The sequence below is a fragment of the Salmo trutta genome, chromosome 37 (genome assembly GCF_901001165.1).
Source record: "Salmo trutta chromosome 37, fSalTru1.1, whole genome shotgun sequence".
NCBI classification, from domain to species: domain Eukaryota; kingdom Metazoa; phylum Chordata; class Actinopteri; order Salmoniformes; family Salmonidae; genus Salmo; species Salmo trutta.
Genome location: NC_042993.1, coordinates 20,007,780 through 20,019,805, shown reverse-complemented (window position 1 = coordinate 20,019,805; position 12,026 = coordinate 20,007,780). Strand labels below are relative to the sequence as shown.

Genomic DNA, 12,026 nt, shown 5'->3' with positions numbered 1-12,026 from the left:
CACAAAGACACAGCGGTTGGAACCAAAAATCTCAAATTTGGACTCATCAAACCAAAGGACAGATTTCCACCGGTCTAATGTCCATTGTTCGTGTTTCTTGGCTCAAGCAAGTCTCTTCTTATTTGTGTCCTTTAGTAGTGGTTTCTTTGCATCAATTCGACCATGAAGGCCTGATTCGCGCAATCTCCTCTGAACAGTTGATGTTGAGATGTGTCTGTTACTTGAACTCTGTAAAGCATTTATTTGGGCTGCAATTTCTGAGGCTGGTAACTCTAATGAACTTATCCTCTGCAGCAGAGGTAACTCTGGGTCTTCCTTTCCTGTGGCAGTCCTTATGAGAGCCAGTTTCATCATAGCGCTTCATGGTTTTTGCGACTGCACTTGAAGAAACTTTCGAAGTTCTTGACATTTTCTGGATTGACTGATCTTCATGTCTTAAAGTAATGATGGACTGTCATTTCTATTTGCTTATTTCAACTGTTCTTGCCATAATATTGACTTGGTCTTTTATCAAATATGGCTATCGTCTGTATACCACCCCTACCTTGTCACAACACAACTGTTTGACTCAAATGCATTAAGAAGGAAAGAAATTCCAAAAATTAACTTTTAACAAGGCACACCTGTTAATTGAAATGCATTCCAGGTTGACTACCTCATGAAGCTGGTTGAGAGAATGCCAAGAGTGTGCAAAGCTGTCATCTTGGCAAAGGGTGGCTACTTTGAAGAATCTCAAGTATAAAATATATTTTGATTTGTTTAACCTTTTTTGTTACTACATGATTCCATATGTGTTATTTCATAGTTTTGTTGTCTTCACTATTATTCTACAATGTAGGAAATAGTACAAATAAAGAAAAACCCTTGAATGAGTAGGTGTGTCCAAACTTTTGACTGGTACTGTATACAGAATAATTTCATGTTCAAAGATAATAATGAGCCTTATGGGTATAGGCATATAATATATTTAAGCCATCATCACCATTATACCTATTCTAATAATTTACTACTTTTTATCCATATATTTATTGGATTTTCAAACAGGACTAACAACAGGTACATCCCCCCCCCCCCCCCCCCCCCCAAACAACAACAAAAAATTAGAACACCTATAATTATTATTATTATTGTCTGGCCCTTGTCGGTTCACTTTCAGTTTCACCCAATGACTGCGTGGTTTCTCTCGAGAGGGGGCGTATTTACGAAGAATCGAAACTAACGTCTCCAGACTGAACCTCCACTGCAATCCACGGTCCGTCATGAAAATAGTTGTATTTATTTTTATAGTCTGAATTTGAAAATCTGCATTACTATGTAGCATGTAGGCTTAAGTAAGCAGCCTAACTTACATGTCACTTTATTTGGAAAGGACTGGTAGGCCTACTCTGTCAGTTGGGAGTAAGTGGAGCTGGATGCAGTTTGTATTTGTACCTATGGGGGAAACGGCTGTGTAAAAGTGAAAAGGTGAACAGAGATGGGGGACAAGCAACAAGACTCAGTGGAAAGGTAAGTGACAAGCCAGATATGTTTACGATAGGTTATACTAGGCTCGGTGGGGGTGTTGTGCTGAAAAACTCCCCCTGCCAGAATCCCCCCCATCGCGTGAACGCGCGCGCACTCAAATCTTCATTGCTGTGACTTGCTTGAACGCGCACGCACTCAACTCTTCATCGCTGTGACTTGCTTGAACGCGCACGCACTCAATTCTTCATTGCTACGACTTGCTTGCTAGTTGAGATCTCTTATCACGTTCGGCTGCGTTTCATTTAATTTTTTTTATGTCGGTTTGATAGCGGGGAGGCACTAGTAATGTCTGCAGTTTTCGGTTTGGGAAATATCTTTGCCAAAATTCGTAATCTCTCCCATGTCTTATTCGACTTGTAGTTGGTCTGAAATGTTTATTGCTTGCCTACATTTTACTCCCTCCTCAATGTTTAATATAACACATATACATTAATTATTAATTTCGGTGTCCTATCCTTACGTGAAGTTTGTTCTATAGAAAGTATTTGACTCTGATGTGTGCCACAGAAAGTATTTGACTCCAGCCACAAAATTAAGGTAATTAGAAGGGGGAGGGGGTTCGGCAAGTCTTTTTTTCTTGCCTGACGAAATTCTGCCCCCCCCCCCCTTCTATCTTGGGACTGTTAGGCCTGGCTTCAGAATAATTTTGGTAGCTCCTGTTGACCAGTAGTGTGTGCTACAGAAAGCAAAACTAGTCTATAAAGAAACATGCATATTTATTTTAGAAACATTTTGTAATGTTTAAGAAAATAATGATAATACACAAATATTATCACACAATAACACAAAAACATCACAGAAAGTAAAGTTTGTTAACAAACATTAAATAAGAAATACACATTTTGATTATTGGAGGACCAAAACGAGTCGATACCGATTAATCAGCCGATGTTTATACAATTACAACAATACTGAATGAACAATGAACACTTATTTTAACTTAATATAATACATCAATAAAATCTATTTAATCTCAAATAAATAATGAATTTGGTTTAAATAATGCAAAAACACAGTGTTGGAGAAGAAAGTAAAAGTGCAATATGTGCCATGTAAAAAAGCTAACATTTAAGTCCTTTACTCAGAACATGAGAACATATGAAAGTTGGTGGTTCAATATTCCCAGTTCTTCAAAATTCCCAGTTAAGAAGTTGTAGTTATTATGACGCAATCGTAATCGGTCGACTATTTCTCTCTATACCATTTATATTTCATATACCTTTGACTATTGGATGTTCTAATAGGCACTTTAGTATTGCCAGCCTAATCTCAGGAGTTGACAGGATTGAAGTTATAAACAGCGCAGTGATCAAGCATTGCTAAGAGCTGCTGGCAAACTCAATAAAGTGCTGTTTGAATGAATGCTTACGAGCCTGTTGCCGCCTACAACCGCTGTCAGACTGCTCTATCAAATCATAGACTTAATTATAATATAATAAACACAGTAAGACGAGCTGTTGGTCATTAATATGGTCAAATCCGGAAACTATCATTTTGAAAACAAAACGTTTATTTTTTCAGTGAAATACGGAACCGTTCCATATTTTATCGAACGTGCTGCAACCCTAAGTCTAAATATTGCTGTTACATTGCACAACCTTCAATGTTATGTTATAATTATGTAAAATTCTGGGAAATTAGTTTGCAACGAGCCAGGTGGTCCAAACTGTTGCATATACCCTGACTCTGCGTGCAATGAACGCAAGAGAACTGACACAAGTTCTCTACTTAATATTGCCTGCTAACATGAATTTATTTTAACTAAATATGCAGGTTTAAAAAAATATACTTCTGTGTATTGATTTTAAGAAAGGCATTGATGTTTATGGTTAGGTACATTCGTACAACGATTCTGCTTTTTTCGCAAATGCGCTTTTGTTAAATCATCCCCCGTTTGGCGAAGTAGGGTGTGATTAGATGATAAATTAACAGGGACTGCATTGATTATGTGCAACGCAGGACAAGCTAGTTAAACTAGTAATATCATCATCCATGTGTAGTGAACTAGTGATTATGTGAAGATTGATTGTTTTTTACAAGATAAGTTTAATACTAGCTAGCAACTTACCTTGGCTCTTTGCTGCACTCGCAGAACAGGTGGTCAGCCTGCCGTGCAGTCTCCTCGTGGAGTGCAATGTAATCGGCCATAATCGGCGCCCAAAAAATGCCGATTACCGATTGTTATGAAAACTGGAAATCGACCCTAATTAATCGGCCATGCCGATTAATCGGTCGACCTCTAATTTTGATATTTCCATAATAAGATATAAAATGACAGTAAATCAAATATAAAAATACAATAAATAACATAAAGAAATATTGGAAAGCTGCAACAGCTCGACTGAACATTTAGTCCACTTTTTATGGAAAGTTTTCCAGGTGATACCGTCACTGTCACACCCTGACCATGGAGAGCCCTTGGTTCTCTATGGTGTTGAGGTCAGAGCGTGACTAGGGGGGTGTTCTAGTTTTCTTATTTCTATGTTGGTGTGCTTGGTATGGTTCCCAATTAGAGGCAGCTGGTAAGCGTTGACTAGGTATTTAGGTAGCCTTTTTCCCACCTGTGTTTGTGGTATATTATTTTGTTTTTGTGCATGTGCACCACGTAGTCACGTTTCGTTGTTCGTTTATTGTTTTGTTTTGGTGAAGTTTCACATGATAATAAATATGTGGAACTCTTCGTACGCTGCGCCTTGGTCCGTCTCTCCACACGAACGTGACAGAATATCCCACCAACAAAGGACCAAGCAGCGTGAGAATGAGGGAACGAAGTTTTGGACGTGGGAGGACATGAGAGGACACGAGACCCTTCCTTGGCGGGAGTCGCCAAGGAGCATAGGGGGACAGCGACGACGCCGAGGACCACGGCCACAGAAACCCCAAGATTTTTTTTGGAGGGGGCACATGGAGCTGGCGGTCGAGCAACGGAGAGTGCCAGTCCAGAGCTTCCGGCGACGGTTCCCAGTCCAGAGCTTCCGGCGACGGTTCCCAGTCCAGAGCTTCCGGCGACGGTTCCCAGTCCAGAGCTTCCCAGCGACGGTTCACAGTCCAGAGCCTCCGACGATGGTTCACAATCCAGAGCCTCCGGCGACGGTTCACAGTCCAGAGCTTCCGGCGACGGTTCACAGTCCGGAACCTCCTGCAACGGTCCACAGTCCGGAACCTCTTGCGACGGTCCACAGTCCGGAACCTCCTGCGACGGTCCACAGTCCGGAACCTCCTGCGACGGTCCACAGTCCGGAACCTCCTGCGACGGTCCACAGTCCGGAACCTCCTGCGACGGTCCACAGTCCGGAACCTCCTGCGACGGTCCACAGTCCAGAACCTCCAGCTACGGTCAACGGTCCGGAACCTCCAGCGAGGGTCAACGGTCCGGAGCTTCCAGGCAAGGCGTCCAGTCCAGCTCCAGGGCAGGAGCCTTCCTCTGCGCCGGGGGCCAGTCCAGGCTCGGTGTCCAGTCCAGCTCCATGGCAGGAGCTTTCCTCTGCGTGGGTGCCCTCTCCGGGCGCAGCGTTCAAACCAGCTCCATGGCCGGAGCCTTCCTCTGCGCCGATGTCCAGGCACGGCGTCCAACCCAGCTCCATGGCCGGAGCCCTCCTTTGCGCCGGTGCCCAGTCTAGGCACGGCGTCCAACCCAGCTCCATGGCCGGAGTCCTCCTCTGCGCCGGTGCCCAGTCCAGGCATGGCATCCAGTACCGCTCCAAGGCCGGAGCCTTCCTCTGCGCCGATGCTCAGTCCAGGCACGGCGTTCAGTCCGACGCCATGGCCGGATCCAGGGTCTGGGCGGGGGCTACGACCCGCACCGGAGCCGACACTAGTCACCCCCCCTACCCTCCCCATCTGGTTTCAGGTTTTGCGGTCGGAGTCCGCACCTTTGGGTGGGGGGGGTACTGTCACGCCCTGACCATGGAGAGCCCTTGGTTCTCTATGGTGTTGAGGTCAGAGCGTGACTAGGGGGGTGTTCTAGTTTTCTTATTTCTATGTTGGTGTGCTTGGTATGGTTCCCAATTAGAGGCAGCTGGTAAGCGTTGACTCTAATTGGGGATCATATTTAGGTAGCCTTTCTCCCGCCTGTGTTTGTGGGATATTATTTTGTGCATGTGCACCACATAGTCACGTTTCATTGTTCGTTTATTGTTTTGTTTTGCTGAAGTTTCACTTGATAATAAAAATGTGGAACTCTTCGTACGCTGCGCCTTGGTCCGTCTCTCCACACGAACGTGACAGTCACCTGGAACTCAACCCTAACCTAGTCCTGACAAGCAGCGCAGACATAATCCTCCAATGATGGGATGGTTTTCATACAGGACTGGTGGAACCATCGTGGGCAGCAGTCACAACCAATCTGAAATTTATGATGAAAAATGTTAATATATTTAAAACATTAAAAACATTTTCTTGAATTACAATAATTTCATTATCAGAGAAAGTGGATGATACTATCTCCAGAAATATTACTGCTTATACAAATTCGTACTCATAAAAATGTGCCTTTAGAAGTGAACAAGCAATTACCCAGTTAGTGTCTTCCTCATTATTGTCCACCTCCCCACAGAAGTGGCACAGTTGGCACAGGTCATCTAGCAAAACATAATGTCAAGTAGTCTATACATCTTTACATGTATTTTTCTGAGCAAACAGGGAACAAGGGAATAGTATAGGTTTCTTGTAACATCATTATTTAAATACATGTGTTTTAGTGGTCATCTAGGCAGAAGTTGGATCAAAGACAACCTTGAAAAATCCATTATGTACAATTATATTAAATTAGAAATTGAACATACCAGTGTTTTGGAGGAGAGTGACTGCTATTTCTTCTCTCATGATGTTAAAATCTTTGTCCGTATTTGAAAAATCTATCGACTCTTCTTTCAGAACACATTCAGCAAACTGGGGAAAAAGTTTGATGGGCATTTCAGTTTTCCACAACAGAATTATGTTACACCTAAGATTCTAATTCGCAAGTATTCAACGACACAGCTATAATATAATTTGACAGTTCTGTTTTGCCTTTTAGTCAGTATACTTTCAGTAGGTTAATTGTACATGACTTATACTCTAATACTTACTGTCAAGGCAAATACCCCACAAGAAGTAACATCTTGTTGGCATGGGTAAGGACGGGTACCACATGCCCATCTGGAGATATTACACCCCTTCTCTCACAGGAATGATCTGAACATTTATGTTACTACAAGTACAGCATTTTGAAACACTTTATTGATTACAATATAGAGAGGAATAACAGAGGGGAATCTGAGAATGCAGGGATTCCAGCAGGGTGTGAGTTGAAGGAGCTGACAAGGGCTGGAATGTAAATGACGTGATCATCTGGGATGATCTAACATCTGAGAATGGGCAGGCAATCCCTCGGATGAAGAGCATCTCCGTCTTGCTGATGATGTGCTGTCATCCAGGTGGAAATGTCACCTGCATATCTGATGTAGGAAAAAGAGAAGAGATAAGTTGAGTGTCCTGTGAATATGTTTATGTATATGTACTGTACATGTATGTGTATGTGTATATCTTTTTGTATTTTAATTTCTATTATTATTGTCATTATTGTGTTTTGTGGCTGAGGGGTGGGGGGAGGTTGATGTGGAGGTGCTGGGGGTGTCCTATTGAGGGCGAAGGGACTTATTGGGGAGGGGATTCTTCATGGAGGCACATTCAGTCATAGTTTTGTTTATTATACTATTATACATTTTTTTTTTTTAAGTCGTATTTTTTTTCTATTATAACAGTTTACTGTGATTATGGATATGCACTCATGTTGACTTATATATTTCAACTTTATTTTTCGCCCAGAGTACACATTTTTGTTGTTATTATTTTAATATTACTACTGTACTTACATTCTAAAAACTAAAACAGAAAAAAAGTGTAAAGAAATGTAGGAAAAGCCATAAGAGAGAAAAGCACGATGGGATGGGGGATTGAGAGATGGCTAGAGAGAACAGTTAGAGGTCTCTGAAAACTATTATTGCTGAAATAACCACTTCCCTTTTTGACTAGAGTCTAATACTTCCTGTGCCACACATCAGAGGGCATGATAGGTCACCAAAAATGATTCTAAAGTATGCCAGGCCTTGCACTTCCAAGATAGAAGGGGGGGGGGAATTTCGTCAGGCAAGAAAATAGGCTTGCCGAAATCCCCCCCCCCCCTTCTAATTTCCTTAATTTTGTGGCTAGAGTCAAATACTTTCTGTGGCACACATCAGAGTCAAATACTTTCTATAGAACAAACGTCACGTCAGGATAGGCAACCAAAATTAATAATTAATGTATGTGTGTTATATTAAACATTGAGGAGGGAGTAAAATGTAGGCAAGCAATGAACATTACTACAACACTACTAGTCGAATACGACATGGGAGAGATGACGAATTTTGGCAAAGATATTTCTTTATAGACTAATACACTTGAAACAAATAGCCAAACCTAAAACTGCAGACATTACTAGTGCCTCCCCCGCGATCAAAGTGACATAAAAAATGTAATGAAACGCAGTCTAACGTGATCAGAAATCTCAACTAGCAAGCAAGTCGCAGTAATGAAGAATTGAGTGCGTGCGCGTTCACGCGAAGGGAGGGGCGAATTCGGTCAGGGGGAGCTTTTCGGCACATCGGCGCACATTGTGACAACACCTGGTATGTGGTGGGTTTGATTCCTGCACGAGCCACATACCGCACTGAATAGTGTTAGCGATCACTTTGGATAAAAGAAAGCATCTACTAAATCAGTGGCCATATTATTATAGGTGTCTGGCATTTTGTAAAGTCAGTCTATTTTCCCATTCATAATTGATGAACTAATACCTCTCTTGTGATCATCTTATGACACCTACATAAACAGGCCAGCAGATGGCAATAAGAACCAGACGAGTGACTCCCTCCAACAGGTTACAGCCTCTGGAAATTCCAAGAGGAGAAAGAAGAAGAGAGGAAAGAAAAAGAGGAGTGCTGAGAAGATGGAGGACAAGGAGGGAGAGATGGGAAAATCTACCCCATTGCAGTCTGTCTTGGTTCAACCACAATCAGAGGAATCTAACCCAGCCCAATTCCTATCAGTGCAACCTGACCCACCCTTAGGGCAATCTAATCGCGAGAAAACTACACCAGAGCAACCTATCCCAGAGCAACCTATCCCAGAGCAACCTATCCCAGAGCAACCCAAACCAGAGCAACCTATCCCAGAGCAACCCAAACCAGAGACACCCAAACTAGCACAACGTAGCCCTGCCCAACCATCTACAGGGCATCAAAACCCAGCCACGCTCCCTTCAGCACTATCTCCACACCAGTCATCACCAGATCAGCCAGATCAGTCATCTCCACACCAATCACCAGATCAGCCAGATCAGTCATCTCCACACCAGTCATCACCAGATCATCCAGATCAGTCATCTCCACACCAGTCATCACAAGATCAGTCATCTCCACAACAGTCATCACCAGATCAGCCAGATCAGTCATCTCCACACCAGTCATCACCATATCAGTCATCTCCACAACAGTCATCACCAGATCAGCCAGATCAGTCATCTCCACAACAGTCATCTCCAGATGAGGAAAAACCTAAGAAAAAGGGAGATCCAAACAAACTCACCCTTCTGACCTGGAACATAGACGGCCTGGACCTGGACGATATCAAGGAACGTCTTTCAAAGCTACTGGACTACCTGATCGAGTGAGTCACATCAACACACAACACATTTCTTCATATAGTCTTTAGGATGAGATGTTTGTGTGTCATTCCCATAACCCACCCTCCCACTGCGTGGAGAGAAGCTGTGACTAATCGGAGGGAGACAGTCGTCACAGTTAATGAGATTTTGGCCCATTGCTTTTGAAGTCTGTCCTGTCCTAGATTCATCTTCGGCACAATTTTCTAATTCACTTTTGTCACAGAGTAAATTATTTTTACCCTCCCTGTTAAAACTGCACATATGAACCTTTATTATCCATCAAAAACAATGGGTTTTTTTTTCATTAACTGTCTGGTCAAGTCACAGAACAAAATGATATGTTTACAAGTCATTAAACAACATTTTAAGCAGTGAAATAGCGTTGTGTTGATTTCTCATGTTCTTTCCCCCTTGAAGGTACCATCCTGACATTGTGCTACTGCAAGAGGTTATTTCACCAATTTACCAGGTTTTACAGCAGGTTCTGAAGCCATATCATCTGTTGCCGGGTAAGCAATAGCATTATAAATACCTTTTCAGTCATTATAAGTCATTTGAGAGAATTTCTAGCTTTTCTTTGGCCAGATGTGGATTATATGACTGTAATTATGTACTTATATGACTGTGTTTATGGTTATCCTTCCTTATCCTTATGTTGATATGGTCCATCCCAGGTAGTGACAGAAGCTATTTCACTGCCATACTGCTGAGGAAGTCCAGAGTTCAACTTCTGGGGAGTAGCTTAGTGAATTACCCTACCACAGAGATGAGGAGAAACCTGCTTATGGCCCATGTAAGAACACTCTCTGTACCTTGCTTTATCTTTTCCTGTCGTCTCTCATTCCATCAAATTTCATTAAGTAATAGAAAATGTGCACAGATATTCAAGTTACACATGCAGATCTCAAGTTATAATTCTGCCCTTACTCAGTGTCTCTCTGCTCTCTCTGTCGTGGACCAGGTTTCTTTCCTTGGCCATCCGCTGTGTGTGATGACGTCCCACATGGAGAGCATGAAGCCCCAATCCCTGGAACGCCAGAACCAGCTGAGGACGGTGTGGAAGACAATGAGGGAGCAACCCCAGGACTGCAGCGTTATCTTTGGGGGAGACACCAACCTCAGGGACTGGGAGGTGAGACAGGGAGAGGGAGCGATGTGTTTGACATGTACATCATGTGTGTATGTCTGCAACATGTCTGTGTGTGTTTCCAGGTGAAGAACCAGGGCGGTCTACCCGAGAGCATCTGTGACGTATGGGAGTCCCTGGGCCAGCCGGAAGACTGCCGGTACACCTGGGACTGTGTCACCAATGACAACAAGGACCTCCCTTTCCCCGCACGCCTGCGCTTCGACCGCATCTTCTTGAGGCAGGCCGGCAAGGGGTCAAAGGTCAGCCCAGATGGCATGACCCTGGTGGGTCTGAAGAGGTTGGATGACTGTCAACGCTTTACCAGCGACCACTGGGGTCTCCTCTGCACCTTCGTCATAAAACCTCTCAGTCAAGCAACACCTGAATGATACAAAGGGAACAGTTAGCTGTCCATGTCATGTCATTCAAGGAACAGCATAGAAATCTTTGCCCATCTTTATGCACATTGGGAGATTTCGACCTAGGATTATGGATTATGGGCACAGCAATACTGATTAATGAATTCAATTTCTATGTTTGGCAACTGCTGCTGTTCCAAGGCACACTTTTAATTTATCCAGACACATATTTGTCTGTGCCAACAGGTTATGTACCCTATTCAAGGACACATTCATACTGTCTCTGGACTTGGAAGCAGAAACTTTATTGGCTACCCTCCAGGGTACAGTATCTGGTTATTTTCAATCACTGTTTTAAACATCAAAGCAGAATCAAGCCAATTTCACAATAAACTCATTTTGTTCCAGACAATTATTTGTATTGACCCACTTTGATATGACTTTCTATGTGATTTTAATTTGCAAGGTGTAAGCAAAATGCAAGATTATGTTATAATACTTTTATTGCATCAAATGGTTGTTTTAAGCAACAGAATAAGGGGTTGTTAGAATGCTCATTTGTGTGTGTTTTACTGAGGATGGGCCTCTGGAATATTTACGATGTCTTTGGGTGATACAGCATTCCAGAGCAAGAGTTAATGTTTCTGTACTGGGGTACCAGGGGGAGATGCCTCCAGTATGGAGTTAGGGGGCCAGACACTGGTCTCTACACAATGAGTTCTCATGTTTTTACAGAAGATACTGTCTATTGTGAATTATAAGTATCTTTCATACAAAATCTTAACCTTGTGACCCATTCCATACATCTGTTGTTTGTCATGTAGACTGAAGGAGGATGGACTTTGCTATAAAATGCTGTGGCTCCAACCAGCTGGTTGAGTTCTCAGTGATCACCTCCAGGGTTGATTACCGACCAGCTCCATTACTGCACTAATTAAATAATAAAGGTAGATTGTTTTGAAGAAATCTAAAAGTCTCTCCTTTTGATTACAATAATTCCACCACAAAGGCTGTATTGCTGTTACTGTAACAGATCTCTACCATTTTGCACTCACAAAGTGAACTTATTGTGTATTAACAGCCTTACCCAACCATTCAGTAAAAATAGCACAGAAGAACCCCATACCAAACAAGTTAGTTCTGATTTCTCTCCACTAGAGGTAGCTCTGGCCATATTCCAGATCCACTCACTGCGCCAGACACTGTGGAGGAAAATGACCTCCATAAATGACCTCCTTTATCGCATTAGGAATAAAGACAGCCCTATGAATAACACCTGTCTAGCCCTGATAGTACCAAACTCACTGTGAGATAGAGAAAGCGTGGT

The 12,026-nt window shown here is 42.8% G+C and overlaps 1 protein-coding gene across 1 annotated transcript; it reads left to right on the top strand.

Annotated features, from left to right (window-relative positions):
- Positions 1-1,181: 1,181 nt before the first annotated feature.
- LOC115176627 (tyrosyl-DNA phosphodiesterase 2) lies at positions 1,182-11,111 on the top strand. Its single transcript, XM_029736743.1, has 7 exons — positions 1,182-1,252; positions 1,370-1,506; positions 8,380-9,213; positions 9,629-9,720; positions 9,886-10,004; positions 10,173-10,343; positions 10,424-11,111. The coding sequence occupies exons 2-7, from the start codon at positions 1,475-1,477 to the stop codon at positions 10,727-10,729; spliced, it is 1,554 nt and encodes a 517-aa protein (XP_029592603.1). The 5' UTR covers positions 1,182-1,252; positions 1,370-1,474; the 3' UTR covers positions 10,730-11,111.
- The last annotated feature ends 915 nt before the right edge of the window (positions 11,112-12,026 follow it).